This window comes from Carassius gibelio, chromosome B5 (genome assembly GCF_023724105.1).
Source record: "Carassius gibelio isolate Cgi1373 ecotype wild population from Czech Republic chromosome B5, carGib1.2-hapl.c, whole genome shotgun sequence".
In the NCBI taxonomy this organism is placed as follows: domain Eukaryota; kingdom Metazoa; phylum Chordata; class Actinopteri; order Cypriniformes; family Cyprinidae; genus Carassius; species Carassius gibelio.
This window is the reverse complement of record NC_068400.1, coordinates 37976577-37999920: the sequence shown is the minus strand read 5'-3', so window position 1 is coordinate 37999920 and position 23344 is coordinate 37976577. Positions and strand designations below refer to the sequence as shown.

At 37.8% G+C, this 23344-nt stretch overlaps 1 protein-coding gene across 4 annotated transcripts in view; it reads right to left on the bottom strand.

Moving 5' to 3' along the window:
- The window catches only part of osbp2b (oxysterol binding protein 2b), a 55489-nt gene that overhangs the window by 25001 nt on the left and 7144 nt on the right, over window positions 1–23344 (bottom strand). The window contains exons 2-3 of one of the 4 annotated variants that reach the window (XM_052556024.1): window positions 16211–16419; window positions 15907–15948 (exon numbers count right to left, since the gene is read on the bottom strand). The exons of 1 other annotated variant lie outside the window; for it this stretch is intronic. In XM_052556024.1, the coding sequence (XP_052411984.1) occupies window positions 15907–15948; window positions 16211–16419 (251 nt within the window). Of the gene's footprint in view, window positions 1–9450; window positions 9618–15906; window positions 15949–16210; window positions 16420–23344 lie in introns of those variants that run through there. 2 more of the 4 variants (XM_052556025.1, XM_052556027.1) reach the window with 2 other exon arrangements.

Sequence of the window (23344 nt, the reverse complement as noted above, 5' to 3'; positions counted from 1 at the left end):
CCCTATCTTGCACACAGCGCAATTGACTTTGTACACCGACGCATGTGTCATTCCTATTTTGCACCTGCGCAAAGCGCGCTTTTCCCTCCACAGAAGCACGTCGCTAAACTAGTGAATGAACTTGCGCTCCCTGGGCGGTTCAGCGAAAAAAAGGAGGCGTGTTCCGGCGCAAACAATCCCTGGTGCTATTTTGCTGTTCCATTAAACAATTGCGCCACTGACCAGAAAAAAACCTAGTCTAAAGTCAGTGGCGTGCCACGAAGATGTGAAAAAATAGGCATAAATCTAGCTTACAAATTATTCAGGCTAATTGTAGACAAATTGGTTTGTCCGTCAAGAACCAGGAAAAAAAAATCGATGAAACAATTGTGGCTATTTCCTCACACGCCTGTTTAACCGACGCTATTTTGGGTGGGTTTCTCCCATCCCCATACAAAACAACTTCTCTGTCTTTCACTGCTCTTACAAGAACATCAGTCTCCTCGGCTGTGAACCGCTCCTGGAGTGCACCTGGTAAATACGCCATAATAATAGCAATCCATAATGGAACTTGCGCACCTGCTTTTAAAGGGAATGTGAATAATGAAGCTACTTCAGACCAACCCATTTTAGATTTGCGCCTGGCGCAAGAGTCCTTTATCCCGCCGGGAAAATAGCAACAGCGCCGAGACCTGCCCACAAACTTACTTGCGCTTCGCGCTTTGACACTTGCGTTTCAGATCGTTAAAATAGGGCCCTATAACACATTCAATTTTGAAACACTATAAGAATATAAATGATTAAATTCATAAAACTGTAATAATATTAACAAAGACTGAAATAATCCTATACTATACTATTTTAATATTGATGATGTCAAATTATTAGACATTTGTACACGGATTATGACTAAGGTGTCATTTTCACTGCATTAGACAATTCTATTTGCAATAAATGCTGTTCTTTTGAGGTTTCTATTCATCAGATTCTATTTGATCATTATTCTAACAGTGCCTAGTACATATATAGAACGTATAAGAACAGGGGTCCTCAAATAGGAAACTAGTAAATGTTTTATGCTCATGAAAATAATGTTTTGATGATTATGTACATTGTTTTTTAGTTTTGTTACTTATTTTAAGCCAAAAATATAAATGGTAGGGATGCACATTATATATCGTTAGTAAAGCCGTTATCTAATCAGCAGCATTTATAACATGATTTCACATAGAGTATGACGTGATTTCACATAGAGCAGCTGTTACTATACAGAGCTGTTGTTAACGACAAATTGTTAGCTGATAATGAACATGGATTTGCAGAGCTTGTCAGTTCACCAATTCACAATTATTTTTTTACTTTAGATTTATTTTATTTAAACAAAGTAGTCCTAATGCCCAGATGGAAATGTATAGCCATTTCAAAAAAGTATTTTTCTGGGCCTCTGCTGGGAAGAAAATATAGAGACCGCTCTCCTGAATTCAGAAACACACACACACACACACACTGTCCAGAAAATGATCACTGAGAAGACTGCACTCTGTTCAGTCCCAGTAGCGCTGTGTGACCGCTGCAATGCTCTGAATGTTTAAAGCAGGGCAAGGTCACTGATGTGTTGTAACAATCACTCACACACACACACACACACACAAAGAAACACTAGAATAATCGCCTGCCACTGTGCAATACACCATTACATTATTGCTGCACCGCAAGGTCACCATCAGTAATGTGTGTGTACTGTGTACTAACACACACACACACACACACACACACACACACACACACACAATAACCACTTCTGACACGTGAAAGTGTTTGCGCCCACCCTTTTTAAGTCATTTTTAGCCCCTAATCAAATGATAGTTTTTATTTCCATGCTGATAAAGAGGAGACTTTTTCAGCTTCTCCCTACGCAGCCATTTCAGACCAGCACTTACCAGCACTGAGTTCCTGTGCTGAAGACTAACAGCCACAGTGACTCAGTCTGATAATTGGCAACAGAAATAAAGAGCGTACAAGATGAAGAGAATGAAGGGCAGACGGCACACCATAGACAGGCCTTTCGCAATTAATGCATGATCTTCTGACCACCATCGTTTTGCACATCTTTAGATTCCAACATTAGACGCTTCCATCTAAATAAGTAAATCTGCCAAACTCAAAGACCAACACACATACAATTTATTCTCAGCAAGTGTTGCATTTCAAGCTATGACTAATATAATATTTGAAAATAAATATTCATGTATTTGTTTTGGTTTTTATCCCTAATCTATTCAACAAGTATAATGAGACGTGAATGAAAAAAAAAAAAGTATTCTACTCAAGTTAGGGGTCAATAGGGCTTAAAACTGAAGCCAGAACCTGACCCGACCAAACCTAAGCGGTAGTTTAATATTAGCACTTTTCTTTCTTTTCTTGTCTTTTATATAATAATAAATAAATAAATAAAAACCCTGGCAATGCGTTCTGTACTAGAATAACTGAGACTTGTCATGGCACTTGTATACTGTTTTTGTTCTCTTGTTGATCTGATTGCTTCTATTGTTCTCATTTGTAAGTTGCTTTGGATAAAAGCGTCTGCTAAATGATTAATTGTAAATGTAAATGTAGTTACATTTATAGCCCGAACAACGAATAGCAAATTAAAAAATAAAATAAAATACTGTATTTCATGATTGCATGCAATCCTCAGTAAACAAATACCGTATTTTCCGGTCTATAAGTGACACTTTTTTTCATAGTTTGGCTGGTCCTGCGACTTATAGTCAGGTGTAGTGTTGTCAAAAGACCCGGTACTTCGGTACCAAGTCGGTACAAATATTTTTTTTAAATGTGACGGTAACAGGTTTCTTTAAGTACCGGTAGTACCGAGGTCCCGTTCAAACCCGTTTCATCGCTATGATTTCTGCGAAGCAGAAAACGAGGACGGAATCTCAAAATCCAGTCATGAAAATGAAACTTACATTTTAATATGGCCAGTCATGGAATTTGTCAAAGTTAGCATAAATTAATCAAATCAAATCTTCATATGGACCAGTATCTGAGAATGTTAAGCCGCAAAAGTTGTTTGAAATATGAATCCGTGTTTTGCGCGTCTCTGTGTGAATTAATGAATGGCAGAGACGTGCGGGTTTGTTTACTACATAGACTGAAGCACATGACGCTTGCATTAATTTTAGCATCTGAGCTTCAGAGTTCTCTCTCCATCAAGCGATCTGAACTTTTCAGTTCATCTCAACGGACGCACAGCGCACCTGTAGTTGATGCTCTGTAAACTCTTTGTGAAGGCGCACGACTCACCGTCGCTTTACTGATAGAGCTGTTTCTCACACATGCAAAGAGAGAGTCTTACCACGCTGAATCGACACGCTATATGTAAACTATTCTTTGTTGTCTTCTCCTGTCAAAATAATGGAGTTCATTTAGAATTATTCAACTTTTTCGAACAAGCAGAAGATATGCCAGTTTCTCCGGTAGTGGGCGGAGCTAACTTTCAGCAAATCAGTTCGACCGGATGCAGACAAAGTGATTAATATTCATGAACCCAGCAGCTCAACAATTCATAGTGCATTGTATATACATTAGTATCATGATAGTAGAATTAGTAGTAGTATTATCTTTTAATAATAATTAATATGATCTATTACTATTTTTTTTTTTACAGAAACCCTCAATGACCAAAAATATCTTAAGCATCACCACCAGTCTTAAGTTCAGTTAAAATGACAAATATGCATTCATTAGGCCTAAAAGTTAATTTTTACATAAAGGCATTGTGCTAGAAATATTACTATTATTTAGTAAAATGTATGTGATACTGATACTACTGTTGAAAAAAATTATAAAACTTTATTTTTTAAAGAAATAAATCACAATATTTCTACCATGTTTTAATTTTAAAATCAAAGCCCCTTTATTTACCAAAAATAAAATGTTTAAATTTCATAAATTAAAAGACCAAATAAATTTGGGTGAAACTTGTTTACTGTTTTTCATAATCATATAACTTGTAGAAAAACTTTAAACACAATTGTAAATTAGTATAAAGAATGCTATTGGTTTTATTTTTAGTGCTAAAAAGTTTTTTTTTGTTTAATTAGCATATTTTTGTGTTTTGCTTTGGTACCGAAATTGGTACCGAGAGAACCGTGGATTTTCACTGGTATCGGTACCGAATACTGAAATTTTGGTACCATGAGAACACTAGTCAGGTGCGACTTATTTATCAAAATTAATTTGACATGAACCAAGAGATATGAACTAAGAGACATGAACAAAGAGAAAACATTACCGTGTACAGCCGCGAGAGGGCGCTCTATGCTGCTCAGTCCTCCTGTAGTCTACACTGAAAACATAGAGCGCTCTCTCACGGCTGGAGACGGTAATGTTTTCTCTTAGTTCTTGGTTCTGAATAAATGCGACTTATAGTCCAGTGTGACTTATATATGTTTTTTCCCTCATCATGACGTATTTTTGGACTGATGCGACTTATACTCAGGTGCGACTTATAGTCCAAAAAAACTGTACATGTAAAGAAACAGATTCATTAAGACTCAGAACAGTTCACAGGCCAAAAGAGAAAACAATTACAAGTTATGAAAGTTTATGAACATCAGGTGCAGCCTGATAGTTTTGAATGGTTGTACTGTATAGATGTCAAGATTATAATTCTTCCACTGTGTAAATTAAGTCAGTTGTCAGTTAAGGCTCGATTGTGGGACCCGTTGGGCAGCAGACCTCTAACTCAATTAATACATTATCTCATCGCAGACTGCATTTTAGCAAAAACGATACCAGAGAAGCACATTGCCAGCGCTCTTGCAGGATGTCTACAGGCTGCTATGGAAGATCGATCAGTAAAGCAACAAAATACATCCTGCATAGCTACAGCTACTGTAACACCTTTAACACAAAGACTGCAGCCAAGCTCAAACGGTCACAATGGAACTGCTTTGAAAGACAATTACATTGAAATGATTTGTTTTAATAGTTAATAACTAGATCATATTCTGTTAGAAATGATAGAGGCAGAGAGAGAGGGAGAGAGAGAGTGAGAGAGAGAGAGGGTGGGAGGGAGGGAGAGATGGATTGGTAGAAGTTAGTTCCAGGGGAAATAAAGATCTGAAAGATAAGAGGACATGCAGAAACATGAACGGTCAAATAGAACCAAAGTGTTAAACGATTAAAGAAGTGTTAAAGAGTTAATTTAGTGTGCAATGAATGGAGGCCTGAAAATTGACAGAAAATGACAAATAAATGTTTCTGCCACTACCATTTTTATGATCATCTCAAGAGACTTCAGATCAGCACTGTATAAGAAGCACAGAACTGTGGTGTGTGTGCCTTTATCTGGCAGAGATATACACTTTCTCTCAGAGGTAGGATCTGAAAAGTCTAAAAGTGGAAAGTCAAAATCACAGGAACATAATCACAGGTTTAATAACACATTCTGAAGGAGTGTTTATAGGACCCATATTTAGCTAGAGGATAAGACTTCACAACCTTATAGTCTTCAAATCAAGAACAGGATTGTGAACAGAGATGTGAATTCACATCTTAAAGACCTTCTGACCTAAATGCTTATGCATGAATACTTTATTTTTTTTTTTTAAATATATAGATATCATAGATTTAGCTTTTTATTAAAAAATTATGTTTAAAAAAAATTAAATAAATTTTCCCCAGGCTTAAGTGCATGCTCTATCATGTAAGCCTGAGATACAAGTCCATCAGTGTGTCCAAGAGCCAACCAGATGCAAGCTTAAAATATGCTGATTGGTCCCTGCATAGAGAGAATGATATACACACAGAGACACTATGATTCCTCAATTACAGCCTGACACAACATTTCAGACTTAATCCACAGCCCCCATGCAATTATAGCAGCCTGTCGATAAACACACAAACGATGAATCATACAGACACACACACACACACACAGACCTCTTAAATCCTTGTGAATGTTATAGGAGCCAATATTCCTAGAGCAAATAAACCAGGCAGTAATCAGCAAGCCCATATAAGAGATACACAGGCCACCAGGAGTGTTTATACACAGATTGCCTGCTACCAGAACACATCAGTGGTGAGAAAACATGTCTCAGATCACACTCGACAACTCATTTCTCTTTAGGTGACAGAGTGGTCTCTCCTCTAGGTTCCGGAGGCCCTGGCAGTAATCCAGCCCTTAGGTAGAGGAGCACCACTGACCTCGCTGGTACACGCAGATCCAGAATACATTAGATTGCATTACTGGCACAAAAACACTCAGATGCCTCTGATCTGCTGGATTATGATGATGATAGTTAAACCAAATGACTGTAAAACAGTGTGAGTCCAAATATGAGGAGACTGAGTGATGTTTAGGAGTTACAGCGGTCCAGAGACGATAATCAGATGCAGATGACATCTTATCTAAATGAGCCACGAGACAGCAATCCAATTACTGAAGCCCAGATCAGAGTTGACTGATTATTTACAACCACCTCATGTTGCTCATTCGCACACACATTCAGCCGAGGTTTTGCTGCTTTTAGTTCATGTCTGGAGGCAATTTATTTGCTAGTGAAGTCAAAATATACTTTGAAGTTATTTAAAAATGAAAATCCTGTCATCATTTACTCACCTTCAAGTTCCAAATCTGTATGATTTACTTTCTTTCATTGAACATAAAAGGTTGTGCATCATATTCTATGCCTTTTCAAGTCATATGATAGATTTATGTGAGGAAAAGACTGATATTCAATGCCATATACAGTATCTGAAATTGACTACAAAAGCTGTATTAAGCCAGTTTTGTTATTGTTAACTAAAACTATTAAACTCACTTTCTGTAACTGAAATAAAGCTAAAATTATATATGAAATATTACATAAATTAAACTTAAAAAAGTGTCACAGAAATGTTGCCTTGCCAACAAACTATAAAAACAGATCCTAATTCATGTGAGGATTAAACCAAAATTACTGAAACTAAAAAGCTAAAAATAAAAATAAATAACAAATAAATAACAAAACATCACCAAATTACTACTTTTAAAACTTGATAATTAAAATTATTATTAATTTAATTATTATTATTATTAATTTAATTATTATTAAATTATTTAAATAACTGTTAATTCAAAACAATATTGTATGCTATAAAAGTATATGAATACCACAAATTAACACCACTTGACATCCATAAAAATGGCAAAAAAAGCTACTTAATCTCACTGTTCAGTCTTCTGATCAAATGTCATTAACATTAAAGCCGTGAAGACATGAGCTTGATGAAATAATGACAGTAGGTCACTTTTAAATGAACTGTTCCTTTACATATTCACATATAATGAAGCATTTGTAATATAAATGCATAATAATGTATTTATTCACAACAAATTTAAAATGGGTAGTCTTTAGATAAACATGTTTTTTGGGTCCAGATGGAGCAGTTACATCATCTACCAACAGGGGCTAACAGGCCATGCTAACCAGCTAACTAGACCATTTGGGTTTAAAAGCAGACATATGAATAGCCAGAGAAATGAGTGAAGTAGAATCTTCACGAAAAGAGAGACATGCTGTAAACAAAACCACCAGGGCAAAAAGAGATTTCATTCATTTAGAAATGCAGCTGGTTTTGATCGTGAGACAGAACCACAGGAGCACACGTCTGAGCATGGCAGGATCCTGCTCTAATCAAGAGTGGATACGGCCCACCACAGAGACATCATTTTATATCACAGTCCTTTCCTTCTGCAAACATTAAATATGCCATATGCTCTGCTCCTCTCTCTCTTCTTCCACCTATTCCACCCGCCACATATAAACACAGTGTTAACATAAGGAAAGGGTGAAATTTCACTTGTTTATTGGGCACAACAGATAGTGTTTTGGATTACATGAGGACAGCATGCACAGCAATCACTGGATTGAGTGTTTTTCTGTTCGGGTTGAGATCAGTCCTGTGGGGGAGACGTGGCTAGGCACCGGAGCCATTCCTGTGGGCCGTGAGTGTTTCCTACACATACAGACTGTCGACCTGCAGCTTCATCATCTCCCTCTCTGTCTCTCACTTTACTCCTCTGCGCCTGCTATTTTTCACACTAGGGAGCATTCAAGAGAGAAAGCGCTTCTAGAGCTACATTAGTTGGTTTATGTGTGCATTTGTGCACGACTGTAAATGTGAGCGAAACAGCGTGGGCAGGGATTTCTGGGAAATTCTTGATGTCTAGACTGGACTGTTCTAAATGTAGGAGGACTCCGGTGCTTTCAGGGTAAGCTGAAAAGGGCAAAGGCAGCAAAACGAAGAGATGAAAGATTACAGAGGACATCTGTGCCAACTGCTTAACCATGTGGCGAGAGCGGAGAAAAAATTAATCCAAACAAGCAATAACTAATAGCAAGGGAGTGGAACAGATTAAAAAGCTCTGCAGTGAAACAATGTCACGGATCTTGCGATAAAAAATGCATGGATGAGAAAGATACAGATATGAGAGACATCAGGGAAGGGAAGATAAGAGAAGGAAGGCATGGCAGTGTTTCCTAAAGTTTATGATTTAAAATAACTGCTTTGTATTTTAAAATATATTAAAACTATTTATTTTTGGGACAGGAAAGCTCAATTTTCAGCCATGATTACTCCAGTTTTTATGGCACACAGGTGTTGTTCCGCACTGTACTCTGCTGCGTTGGGTCCTGTGATCGTGCAGATCTCTATTAAGAACGTGACTGTTATAATTTTATGATCAAGGCTCTGGACTCTGAGCATAACTTGTTTTTCTAACAAATTATCAAATATTTTCTATGAAAACCGTTTTATAATCAATTACGATTGTTGTAGAAACCAGGCTGAGTGTGTATCCAAGCATACAGAGTCTCTCAACTGTACAGTGAGTTTCCCTGTGGGCTAACACACACACACACACACACACACACACACTGAGTCACAAATGAAACAAAAGGCAAAGACTAATAAACAACCACAATGCAGATCAAATGATGTACTTGAAAAAAATGGAGATTAGAACCCGCATACATGTTTCTAGTCTCGCTCTCATAAACACACAAACCACATGCAAATCACACTGTAATGCCCAACGGACAAACATTAAAAAAGGAAGGAACGATGGATAAATGGAGGAGAGATGGATGGAGGTATGAGGAAGAGAAAGATCCACCATCTGTCAGTGTGTAGTAAATCAGGTCAGGCTGGAGTGTGTGAGATTATAAAACACACACAGAAACATGGCACAGCGGTGAGACATACAACACACACACAAACACACCTGCCATTTACAAACGCACAAGAGAAACTTGGCGTTAACCACTCAAAGTCTACTGAGCCACAGCAGAAAAATTCTTCACATATCTTAGAAGATATTTAATTAAATATATAATACATATATTTCCAACGCACAGTGGGTAAGACTATCTATCTAAGCAAAACCAACTCCTGGACAAATACTGTTATATTACTTACACACAGGAGAGAGCCCTCTTCCTCTCTGCTGGCATAGAGATTCACTCCTCAGTTAAGAATCCAGCCAGAGCCAAACGAAAGAACAGGAGTGTGCGAGAGAGAGAGCTTGTCTATGAACTCACCCTCATAAAAAAAAGAGGAGGTCACTTGGGTTGGTTCTCTGCTCTGGTCTATACTCAGAGAAAATGAATGAGCTTACATAGAAAGAGGAGAGGTAGAATGACTAGGAGGGGGAGAGAGCAGCCAGTAAGATAGGTGGGAAAATACGAGCAAGCAGAGAGAGAGAGAGATAGAGAGAGAGAGAGAGAGAATACCACGAAAACGGTCACCAATTAATCATTGACGCTTTGCTCAAAGAATGGACTTCAGCACCATGGACAGAGGAATGGAGAGCGATAATGAGAATGCAGAGTGAAATATGAGGGGCTAAACGAGAATGTGTTGTTCACATGTCAGGATTGTTGTGGTGGGTGTGAAATGATGACAGGGACGTAAGGCGCTGCTTTCTTGCCTTGTGATGTGCCCGTTGAAGAATGCTGGGTAATGAGTGTACATACCAGAACTGATCGTTCAGCCCCACACTCCCTGAGCGTGACAGACAGGAAGCTGAAAAACCACATGCATGTCTGCATACCTTCATTAGACTCTAAACAAGCCCAATGTCATGCTGTTAAACAGCTCATACTGGAAACAGAAGGAGAGCACAAGGAAGTAACAAAAACAGAGGGCAACTAAAACAGAAGTGAATAAAAGTACAATATGCATCTTGTCACAACGCTAATGTGAGAACTAACAAGTGTAGCCAGTTTACCCGAACAAGTCCAAACAAAGTGTGCCCAAAGGTTTTATCGAAAATAACCTTCATTTTCTCACATTTTCTGAACTTGCAAGACTCACAACAATGCCAGGGTTTTGCTATGTGATGTACTGAGTGGTTTTGAATCTTGTCTGCTGACATTTGTTATGACATCCACTTTGGATGCACTACTTGTGAAAACTTTTTTAAAGGGATAGTTCACCAAAAAATTTCATTAATTACTCATCCTCATGTCATTCCAAAACCTGTAAGACCTTGTTCATCTTCAGAACACAAATTAAGATATTTTTGATGAAATTCGAGAGCTTTCTGACCCTCCGTAGACAGCAACAGAACTACCACGTTCAAGGCCAAGAAAGGTAGTAAGAACATTGTTAAACTAGTCCTTGTGACATCACTGGTTCATTCCTCTGCTTGTAAACAGGCCGAAGTGGTTCTGGTAGCTTCATTAAATTAAAGGTGCTGTAGGGAACTTTTGTAAAAAAAATATTTTTTACTTATTTATGAAACCTGTCATTATGTCCTGACAGTATAATATGAGACTGATAATCTGTGAAAAAAATCAAGCTCCTCTGGCTCCTCCCAGTGGTCCTATTGCCATTTGCAGAAACTCCATCGATCCCGGTAAAAAATAACCAATCAGAGCTGCAGTCCGTAACTTTGTTTGTGTTTAAAATGTAGAAAAATGTATATAATAAGTGAGTACACCATGAATCCATTTTCCAAACCGTGTTTTTGGCTTGTCCTGAATCACTAGGATGCACCTATAATAAGTGTTTATATTTGGACTATTTTACATTGCTTTGGGGATACCGCGGCGGAGTAACCAAGTACCTTTGTGATTCTTCATAGACATAAACAGAGAGAAGTAGTTCCGGCTAAGATGTTCTTCCGCAAGATGCAAGCAGTTCTTTTTTTATTAACCTCTAGAGCGTCAAAAGTTCCCTACCGCAGCTTTAATGGAACTATTTAAAGATGTCCTTACTACCTTTCTGTGCCTTGAATGTGGTAGTTGTGTTGCTTTCTATGCAGGGTCCGAAAACGCTCAGATTTAATCAAAAACATCTTATTATGTGTTCAGAAGATGAGCGAAGGTTTTACGGTACATTCACTCAGGGCGTCGGTGTCAACACCTCTTGTTTACTTTGAATGGAGGGACGTCAAGTGTTGCCGAACTGAACTGTGGGTCCGTTGTGTCGCATCATAGGCATTGCTTGCAGCAGAAGTTGAAAACTTTTCAACTTTAAGCACCAGTGCAGGGGTCAGACAACCAGATTTCCTTATGCAAATGCCCTATCACAGACGCTAGCCAATCTCGTTCATCCAACACCAGAAAAGTAATGTGATTGGCCAGTTTTTGCAACCGGCCCTGGTCTCTAGTTAAGAGAAAAATGCAAATGAAAATGTTTTAGAGAAGTTGTGTGAATGACCAATAATAATAAGTATGCTGTCCACTAATGACCCACTAACTCAAATATCTAATACAATGATGGGCAATTCTAGTCCTAAAGGACTTTTCAAGTATGTTTGATCAGGGATAAAGCTAAATTCTCCAGAGCAGTGGCTCTCCAGGACCTTAATTGCTTCTCCCTGGTCCAACAGCTATTGTGGTCAGGTATGGCCTGCCACCTGCTGGCTTTTTTATGATATAACACTATAAACCACGTTTACATGAAGCAGGTGACAAACAGGTTTAGTTGATGATGACTTATTAATCTGGCAGATGCTTGTATCTGAAGACACCTACAAAGCCTTCAAGCTACACATTTATCATACATGTTCACCAGGGATTGAATCCAATGACCACGACATTGGCCAATCTGTATTTCAGTCTATGCAGGATCACATCACCATGACACCCACTCCCACCATCCTGACAACCAGACACTGGAGCAGAGGATCAGCCGCTGTCAGTGACTCAGAGTATGTGTGTGAAAACAAACAGAGTGAGCCAGTGAGGTGGGTCTTCTGGGATTCTGAGGCAGAGACAGAGAGAGACAGACAGATAAAAATACTGGCGCAAAAATAGACACTGTTCTGAGCGGGGCTTTTAGAGCTCATGGTGTTGAACTAAAAGCTTGCGATCAATGATGTGAGTCTGACCCACTTCCCAAAAAAAAAAAAAAGAGTAATTATATTTTATTATAATAATACAGTACTAGCAAAAACATGTATCATGGTTTCCATAAAAATATTAAGGAGAACAGCTTTTTTTTTCAACATTGGTTATAATAAGAAATGTTATCAGCGTACTAGAAAGATTTCTGAAGGATCATGTGACACTGAAGACTGAAGTAATGGTTGCTGATAATTCAGTAAATTACATTTTATTCCTATATTAATATAAATATTTATAAATCCTTAAAATATTTCACAACATTACTGTTTATTTTTTTCCTTGATCAAATACATTTTAGACTCCAAACTTCTGAATGGCAGTACATGTACAGTTTATACACATTCATTTTGTATTATGGAATTATGCTAGCTATATAATCTATATGTAGTCTTTAATGTAAGAGTCTACAGTTAATTTTGAAGATTGCCTAGCCATCGTACTTTGTACAAATTTAAATGTCTAAGTTCTTTTCTTTTTTTCTTTGTATTTATCTATATAGCATATTTAATGCAACCACTGATTGCCCAAAGTGCTTCACCATCACTAACATGCATGCATAAATAACATACAACCACAAAAAAAAAAGAGTCATATAGACAAGGTTAACAATCAAAAACACCCCATCATGAAGATACCCCCCAAAACAAAAAATATTTAAAATATCTGCTTTTAACCTTTAATTTTGACAGTGACTTTATTGACCTGACAGAAAAAGGAGATCATTCTAAAGTTTGGGTCCGACATGAGCAATCCTTTTGTTTGTATTTAGTTCTTACAAGACAGAAAAGTTAGTGGAAGCTGGGGAGTTGTCAGGGTGATTTTACTGACCTTTAGTATTTAATGTTCTGACCAAGATTCATTACAGACCATTTATGCATGGCACACAGACAAAGGGATTGAATCGTTTTAGTTTGAAAGAGTTCAAGTGCACTGACCGCAAACACACACAACATCACATCATCAGCGTTCTGTCTGCCATTCAACTCTACAGAGGAATGAATCTGCCATTTATACTGACACACATACCGCTCGCATAGACAGAATACACAGAATGCGACAGCTCCGCAAAAATAGAAAGCTTGGGTTTGTTTGTGTGTGAGAGGAAAGAGTGGGCAGCATCTGGAATGGAATGAGGAGAGGGGGCTGGAGCACAGCCAGGGTTTCATATGGATGAGAGTCTGACATACAAGAGAGATTAGAGAGAGAAATTAAAAAGAGCTCTGTTGTCATGTGAGTGCTGGCTAGGTTCTCATGAGAACTCAAATCACGTGCCAAAATAAACACACCTGCCCCCTTGTGGTAAAACTATTAAAAGCAGAGCGCTTTATCCCACTTATATGATGAATACTAATTTGAGCAATTTATATATGTGTTCAAAAAATTAGAAAAAATTCATCATAAAATATGAATGACCAAATATATATATATATTTTTTTTACTCGGTTGTATTTTTTCAATTAAACAAGCTAAGTACAATGGCACATACAATACATGAATAACTGAATGTTAAACATTTTCTACACTCATTCGTGTTCATAAAATACAAGTTAAAGTAGATGCACGGTTAACGTCTGGAGTTACGAGTAAATTAATCACGTTCTACCCAAAAGCAGAAGCCATCTGCTTCAGGAGCTCACAGAGCAATGACAGCTGTGTGTGTCACAGGAGATGAACACTTCAGGTCTCAAATATAGTACACTGCTGGAACATGGCTAACGTGCTGACCCACTCTGACCCGGAGTACTGCCAGAGATCTAACAGAGTGATTCATACAGCTCTGTATGATAACATTAAGAGCTTGACCCAAGAGTTTAATTCAAGTATTAGGAATCCCTTGAAAAATCCTTAGATCCTCACGTGCAAATTGTGTTTGATGTGTTTTTAGTTTTATGTTTTTTCTTATTCATTTATAATAATTTATTCACATAATCATTGTATAATAATTAGTCATTCATACAATTTATTATTTGATAACTTTTATTATTATTATCCTTTGATTATTTTTTATTATTTATCATTATGTTAAGTATTTTTTATTGTTTATTCATTTATTATGTTTCTTATTAATTTTCCCTTGTTTTTTTCTCTGCTTTTTTATCAGTCAACTTCTTGACTGACAGAAGACTGTTAAATACTTATTTTTTATTTATTTTTTGGATACTAGACAAGACTTGCTGTTTAACAGGGTTTGGGTATTAACAGCGCTGCGACTAGTTGTTCTGTTACTGGACAAACTGATATTTTCTGACAGGATCTGGCATCCCGGGCTGGATCCTAATTATTGTCTGGTGTGGAGAGCCAATCTAACACCCTGGAAGGAGATTTTGAATTCTAAGGAATTACCACATATCTTTAAACACATGCATCAACAGCTTTGACCAAATAGTGCCTTGTATTTCAAGTAAGATGAGAGAGCTGCAAAATAGCAGGCACGGGCTATATTTACATAGACTGCAATAATATGAACAAGACCTAATATTCCCAAAATTATTAAAATTCATATTTCCATTTGCATTTGAGGTTGTTGATTAATGAATGTTGTCTTCACATTGTATATATCCAACTCTCAGTTCTAAAGTAGTAAATAGCTGGAGTCTTACAGTCCATGTAAACATGTCCTCTAGAGGTCCTAAAGTTTAAATAGCAGTTACATAAACATAAGCAATAAAATCATGCTCCATGCAGTCCTGAAACCCAGAGGTACCATCTCATCTAGCCTGGTTCAGCATTCAGTCAATGAGAAGCATGAACAGATCGACAGAATGTAGTGTTTCAAGCCAAAGGGTAATACCATCCGTGTGACAGCTCACTGTTCAGGTCAAAGATATCTTTGGTGGAAAGAGAGATTTGACCTATCTGAAGCAATGCAGTGGCCCACAGCAGTTACCACAAACTAAACAATCCAAAAAAACAACATTTTTGAGCCAGTCCAGTCCGAATGCAATCAGTCCAGGGCTCAGTGTGAGATCTGTGTGAGTCTCAAGTCTTCATTTAAAATTCTATTCATACTTCACTTTTTGATTTTCTATGATATATTGAACATTGTTGTTCAATTCTGATAATTGAAATGCGTCATCAGGGTAATGTTAGCCAGCTGGCTGATGTGGATGATGCTTTGTCATGTCTTTTTTTTTCTTCAGAATTTAGAATGTGTTGAAAATGATAAATCATCATATGTCATTGTTTTTTCAGACTAAGTGCATGCATGAATTCATACATTATATCTGGTTTACCAGTTCTTAATAACATTAAAAAAAAATTTAATGTTCATGAACTGCCTTTGTTTTTCATTTTGTACTTTTCTCTGAGGTCCACTTATAATGTTGCATATAAATAGACATTTTGATGGTCCGGCCAGTGAATATCCAATGACATTTTTTTTGTAAATTTGATCTCCTGACTGGACCAGAAGAAGAAAATTCTTTTAGCTGAGCCCTGTAATTTTCTGCAAACACTCTGAACTACACAGCAGCCCTGCAAACATGATGCAAAGCCTGTGTAAGAAGCCCAGTCACCTTACCAGACTGATAACAGTGTGTTAGCTGGGCTGTGGAGCCATTGTCTAAAACACAGACATTTTCCATTCAAAACCTTTATGCAGCAACTCAATTAACACAATTAGTTCTTAGCAGAGAAACATTTCAATACTGTTTCAATTACAAAGTAACACTTTCAAACATATGATTAGATGCCATCTTGCCAAAAAGGTAAAGACTTGATAGTCTGATATGATGTGTTGGCAAATCAGTGTGGCAATTATCAATTTCAGCTTAAAAGCACAAACTAAAAAAAGACTTCATTCACCAGAATTTCCCCGCTCTTACCGGACTGATCGTTCATCATTCGGATGGCTTTGGCCTTGGCCAGCTCCAGTGCTGTGACCCATCTCTGCCTCTCCACTTCTGTGCTGGCTTTCAGATGGTACGTGCGCCCCCCACTGCTCAGAACAATATTGCAGGCGTCTTCGGTGTCGATGTGCGCTGTGGCCAGGTTGATGGTGCCACGGCACGTATGGGCCATCTCTGCCTGTGTCCTATCAAGGGCGACGAAGACAGAAGGAGCAACCAAAACATGGAGGGCAAGAAATGAGAGGGAGGTGTTAGTACATGATGACAAAAAGCAATTCACAGAAAGACAGACACAGTGAACAATTAGGAGCAGAAGAAAGAGAAAAAGAAAGTGTTTAATAATATTGTTAATCCCAAATGCCCAGTTTGTCAAATGTACACTTTGGATGGGTTAATGCAGAGCACGAATTCTAAATATGGGTCATCATACTTGGCTGTATGTCATGTTACTTAAGAGTGAAAAACACTGAGCACCTGTAAGCGTTACATTACTACACACAGCTGCATACTGAGTGGGCAGAGAATAGAAGTTAACATGGTGATTGTGTGTCAGCTGGCCAAACAAACCAGCCAGTGTCACAGTCAGCGAGAGAGGGAACAGAGCGTGATGTAAACCCGGACAGAGAGATCAGGAAGAGAACTTACAGGACCCACTATCAAACAGCAAAGGAACTACTGAGACCTAAACTAGTGAAAAAGTAATACATTTAAATACTAAGTGTAGTTTCAATCAATCGTTGTATTTGTTTGAGATATGGGGTTTTGATCCAGTGGAGTGTATTGAAATGTGCAGGTATCTTTTTGTAAAAAACTCCTGTGGCTGTCTTGGGTGATCTGGGTAGATTTGTATTGTCCACTTATATGAAACTGGTGTCTATGTCCAATTATTGTTATCCCAAAAAGTTATAATATGCTTTATCAATTAGATGAAGTAGGTAGAAAACTCGTATTAGAGTTCTGCTGTTTTTCTAGTCCCTGGGAAGCTTAAAGTGTAGGTAATATAAGAACATTTGCAGCTATTCTTTACCAACGATTAAAAGAAAAAGCACATGAGGCATGGTATTCATCAGTTTGGGAAAATAATAAGTGAAATATATATTCACAGTGAAAGTCTTCATTGATAAAAGAGAGCTACATTGCGTCGTGTATAACATTCAATTGGTACGATCATTGTTCCTTTTTAGATGTTCAAGTCATCATCTTGCTATAAAAACAGGCAGATGGAATAATACACCAATACCAGAGAGAATCTGTAGTTATTTTAAGTCAACATCAAATATTTCTATGATAGAAGATGAGAAGCATTTTTTTTGTATGATTGCTCTTTATATGAGGATTTGCACAAGAAATACTTAGGTGACCTTGTTCTTGTCGGTAATGTCTGTATTAATGTGTTAATTTTTTTTGGGAGTTCTACTAGTACACATTGCAAAATTCACATTTCTTAATATTAAGCCTAACATGTGTTTTATAAAATCACTATTGATGAGGATTGTGTGATCTTTGATTAATATCAGTCTTTGAATGCAAGATATTTAAAGTGTACCTGAAGTATACTTGCAATTGTTTCACTTTAGCACAATCAAATATACTTCAGTATATCTTTAGTTGGACTTCAGCACTACTGTACTTTGGCACAATTAAAAGTGCATTAAGCACAAAATGTGTTGTTCCAATATGCTAAAAGTACAACTGCAGGGTATTTTAAGTAAGCACATACATATGCAAATGTATTTGTAGTATATTCACAATGAAATAAATGTATTTCAAATACATTTTAGTATATTTATTTTCAAAAGCATTTGTGAGGTAAGTTTATCAGAGACCATTGGTAGCAATAGTTATATGATCTACAGCAGACAGACAGACAGACAGACAGGCAGACAGGCAAGGGTGGCTGGTTGTTTAGTGTGTGAAATATTGCAGGTCGGAAAGGATAGCAGAGCCTCTTGGTAGTCTGTCAGGCCATTCTAAGGAGCTCTAATTTAACCAAGCCTTGAGTAGAGGCCTAACAAAACCTAAATCCTCACAAAACACAGCCAAAGAAAGACACACAGGAAATAATGACAGATTCCTTACTCAGCTGCTTATGAAACACTGATTCAAACTCTGTCACACCACTGAGGCTTTGCTGACTGACTCAGAAAGAGAAAATGAAAAGGAGGTTCAGTGAAAGTGTAAAAGTGAGGGCAGTAAAAGGCATGAAGGGATAGAGGGGAGGAGCCAAAAAGTGGGGAGACACACAGAGAGCCAGAGCCCTGTCTCTGTGTTACTGCTCTGGTTACTTAGTATCTGTTGCACATTTCTAATGGAATGTCAAAGCTCTGACCTCTCAGAGAAACTGTGAGACGCATTCCACTCATTCAGAGCCGGTCAGACATCTCTGACACAGATATACACTGTGCTTGTGGAAATGAATGTGTCTGTATTAAATGTAAAACGTGTGTTATATGTGTAACCCCTCTCTCCCGGGTCCTCAGTGCCACACCTCATTATTGTTCCAAGTGGGTCTCGAACCTGCGTTTGCGGTGTGGGAGGTGGACACACTAACAAAGAGGCTAAAGACTGCAACCAGTAGGGTCAGTCATTAGTTCATCTCTTGAGATCAGGGTAGTTATGTTTACCTGCACAGCAGCTACTAGCTGGCCTCCGCTTCACTCCACCCCCCAAACCTCAATCCCATCAGGGTCACGGCACCAATGTAACCCCTCTCTCCCCGGTCCTCACTGCCACACACCGTTCTTGTTTCGGGTGTGTCTCGAACCCGGGTCTCAAGTGTGGGAGACGGACGCACTAGCATCTGCAGCCACTAGCATCAGTCGCTAGTGCATCTCTTAAGATTAGGGCAGAGGTTTACCTGCACAGCACCTACCTGCTGGCCTCCATTACATATGGTGGAAGGTAGGGCTGCACGATATTGGGAAAAAATGATTTTGCGATATTTAATTTTTCTGCAATATATATTGCGATATGAAATCTAATAAAAAAAATTCTTACAAACAAAAATGGGGTGAGCACACTTACATTCTCATTTTAAATGATTTAAACATCTACACCATCGTGTCAATTGATTAATATGCATGAGGGAGAGAGAGCAAGACAGCGCTCGTGATGTTTGAAGACTGTGAGCGTGCAGCCGGGGCTCGCTCGCTCTCTCTCTCTCTCTCTTTCTGTCTCACGCGCGCTCTCTCTCGCTCTCTCCCGCTCTCTCTCTCTCTCTCTCTCTGTACAGTTAATGAATAACGGATCAACTACGACAGCCTACATTGCACATCCTGCGATGTGACTATCGTGGATTCGTACATCGCAATATCGATGCTTAAACGACACTTGTGCAGCCCTAGTGGAAGGCTATATACCAATAAAATGTTAAAAATAAAAATTCTTTTCTTCTGAACTGTTCTCATGAGCTGCATGCAAAACAAAACATACAGCACAACCAAGTTAGTAGGACTGCACGATAAATCGCATGCAATATTTAATGCACATCTTGTCAGTAAAGCCGGTTCTGTAATCAGCGATAAATTTACATCATCTTCGCGCTTTCACATGGAGCAGCTTTAACTACACAGAGCCGTTGTTCACTGACAAGATGCGAAGAACATGAGCAAAATATGATTGTATTTTTGCACAGCTTGTCAGTAAACAATGGCTCAGTGTAGTTAATGCTGCTCCATGTGACAGCAAACAAACAAATTATTCATATAAACCAGCTATTTACATTGTATCAAAAAACATGATCACTATGATTTATCTTCTCAAACCCAATGGCGATTCTAAACATTTCATTGGTCACATCAATCAAAGTGCTAATTGCCTACACGACACTCAAACAAATACTCACCCCTAACCTCAACCTGCATCCTAACCTTATCCTAAGTGTTTGGTAGCATATTCTGAAAGATAGCATTACTGTTTGTCATGAGATCCATCTTTCTGAACTTTGAACTGAATCCATTAAATTTGAACTTTTCTTGACAGGGGGCTGCACAAATTGACCAGTGAAATTGGCTGTGAGGTGGGATTTGTGCTTAAAGGAACACTTCAATATTTTATAAAATAGGCTAATTTTCCAACTCCCCTTCAGTCGATCTCCGGGACTTTTAGCTTAGCTTAGCATAGATCATTGAATCTGATTAAACCGTTAGCATCTCGCTCAAATGAACAAAGAGTTTTGATATTTTTCCTGTTAAAAACTTGACTCTTCTGTAGTTACATTGTGTACTAAAATGAAAAGTTGTGATTTTCTAGGCAGATATGGCTAGGAACTATACTCTCATTCTGGTGTAATAATCAAGGAACTTTGCTGCCACACCATGGGTGCAGCAGGCACAGTGAAATTACGCAGCACCTGAAAATAATCCCAAGCAAACTAGCTGGGTACTATTTTCAGGCACTGCGTAATATTACTGTGCCTGCTGCATGTAAATATGTAGCCTTTGATTACTGACTGGATGTTCATATTCATATGACTGCAAAAACACAGTTAATGAGTATTGTGTGTTAAATTATTGCCTGTGCATGAAACCATAATTTAAACCAAGTTTAAAACACCAAATTGTACAGTCTCTGTCACAGATGCAGTTCATGTTAATACTAATAGGTAAATGTTAAAAACATTTCTGTCTACATTTGCACCCAGCACGGTGTTTCAATTCTGAATAATCATTTCAGTAAAGGAGTCTACTTTGAAACTGAGCAATCTGTGTGAGAAAAGGGATTTAAAAAAATATGCCAGTATAATAGGAAATTCGATTCTCTCTTTTCACATATGAGACACTTTAGTCTCCCTACTGTGTCTGTGAGTGTTGAAAGTGTAGAGTCCAATGTCTGCTGGCTACATTTTTTTCAGGCCTTCTGGGGACTGATGGTCTGACAGTCAAGCAAACCAAGTAATTGGCTGAATCCAAACTCAGGTGACCGAGTCACTAGGGGGAGGGAGAGATACACATTCAGCTCAGAGACCAACCATCAATTACCATATTCACTCCATCACACAAAAGAAAAGAAAAAAACCTCTAGAGCTTAGATTGCGTACTCAAACCCTACCAAAGCAAATGCAGACAGGAGAAAGAAAGAGAAAGTTGGGGGAGGAGGTGTGGAGGGGTAAAAGCAAAGATCTCAAATTAGCTTCACCCACCCTACAGGGGACAGACTGGACGCAAATGGCTGTAAGTGGGTCAGAACTGAGAACATGAACCATGCCGAGCAAAAAGAGAGAGACAGAGATATGTCATTAAAACCTGCAGAGATAGAGAGGTAGTAAAAGAGAGAAGACTAAGAAAAGGCTATAGGCCCATATATACTCAAAACAAAGTTATTTTTCATTCTTCGTTAAAGGGTAAAATGAAGTTCGAAATACGTGAACAGCGGTATACTGTTATCGAACATCCTGTTGCCCCCACTCTGATAAAATCAACATTTAAATATGTGCTGCATGTTTTCCTCTCCGTAACAAAATAAACACAACAAAAATGGAGAGAACAGAAATATTTTTTTAATAAAAAGCATCTGTTCATAGCAACATGGGTATGCTTGCATGAGCTCTGCAAATTAGCACTCCCATGAAATCACGTCACGTGTGACTACATGGTACTTTATTCAATATACTGCTTAAAAGCAAGCAGCAGAATTAAACATGAAAAACAGTGTGTCTAATTTCATCAAAAGCTAAACTTAATTTGCTAATATAAAACAGCTATCCACGACTACACGAACATCTCTCCTCCAAGAACTTGACAAACGAAAGGAACCCAGAGCAGAGTTCCACGTGAAAGAAGGCGGAGCCTCAGTGCACACCTCCTATGATGTAATCGTCATGGACCAATGGTAGTACGAAAGTGTTTTGCAGCCGGAACAAACTTTGAAAGTTCGCTTTGGCAAGCCATTTCGAACTCACAAAACGAACTTAGTTTCAGACGGATTTTGTTCTGTTTTTTGATCTTCGATTTCGCTTGAAGTATATCGGGGCCTAAAGGGAAAGTGAGGCAATGACAAAAGGAAATATCAGATGAGAAGCAGAGGGAAAGAAAAAGGGGGTGATATTGATGTAAGAGAGAATACGAAATATGTATGCAAATTTTCAACCATAATTTCAGTTAAATATTTAAATTATATATTTTTTCTAAATCTAATTTTAAAGGCCTTCCAGGACATTCTGAGTGGTTTCTTGAGTGTTGCTACAGTGTTTTTGTTGGTTGCATCCTTCATTATTAATTTTAATATACAATACCATTAAAAAGTTTTGTGTCAGGCTGCATTTATTTGATCAAAATACATTAAAAACTGTAATGCTGTGAAATAAATCTTGCAATTTAAAATAACTTTCTATTTTATTACATTTTAAAATGTAATTTGTTTCTGCATATTCTTTTTAGCAGCTGTTACTACAGTCTTCAGTGTCACATGATCCTGCAGAAATCATTCTATCACACTGAATTGCTGCTCAAGAAACATTTCTTATTTTATTATCAATATTTAAAGCGGCTCAATGTTGAAAACAGTCATTGTGTGATGAATATAAAATTCAAAAGAACAGCATTTATTTGAAATACAAATCTTTTGTAACTTTAAAAATGTTTTACGCTCACTTTTGCTCAATTTGATGTATACTTGCAGAATAAAACATAACAAAATCTTACTGACCATATTCTGAATGGCCAAAAGAGCAGCAACTCCTTCCTTTCTGTAACGTTTGCTCAGGTGTCACATTATGTTATATGTCACATTAGCACAATCACTTAGGATCATTTAGAATAGTTAATTCGTTTTATTTCTATATTATGTTATCCCTCTATGTACGCTTTTTTGTTTGTAACTTTTTCCATTTCTAACACACTCCCAATCTCATACTAGCCACTGGAGACTATCAAGAGAGTGCTTGCTCTGCAGTGCCCATAAATCATGCCTGCCACTGCAAAAACCATATTATCACATGCAAGACAAACACACACTCAGCAATGACTGATGATTACTCAAACGGTGAAGTTTATTGTATTTAGAGTCCAGAAATAATTATAGGAAGTGTGCAAAGTTTCAGTGTACCCATCATGCAAAGAGTCAGAAAGACATTCCAAAAAACCCTTCTCTCAGTTAACCTCAAATATACCC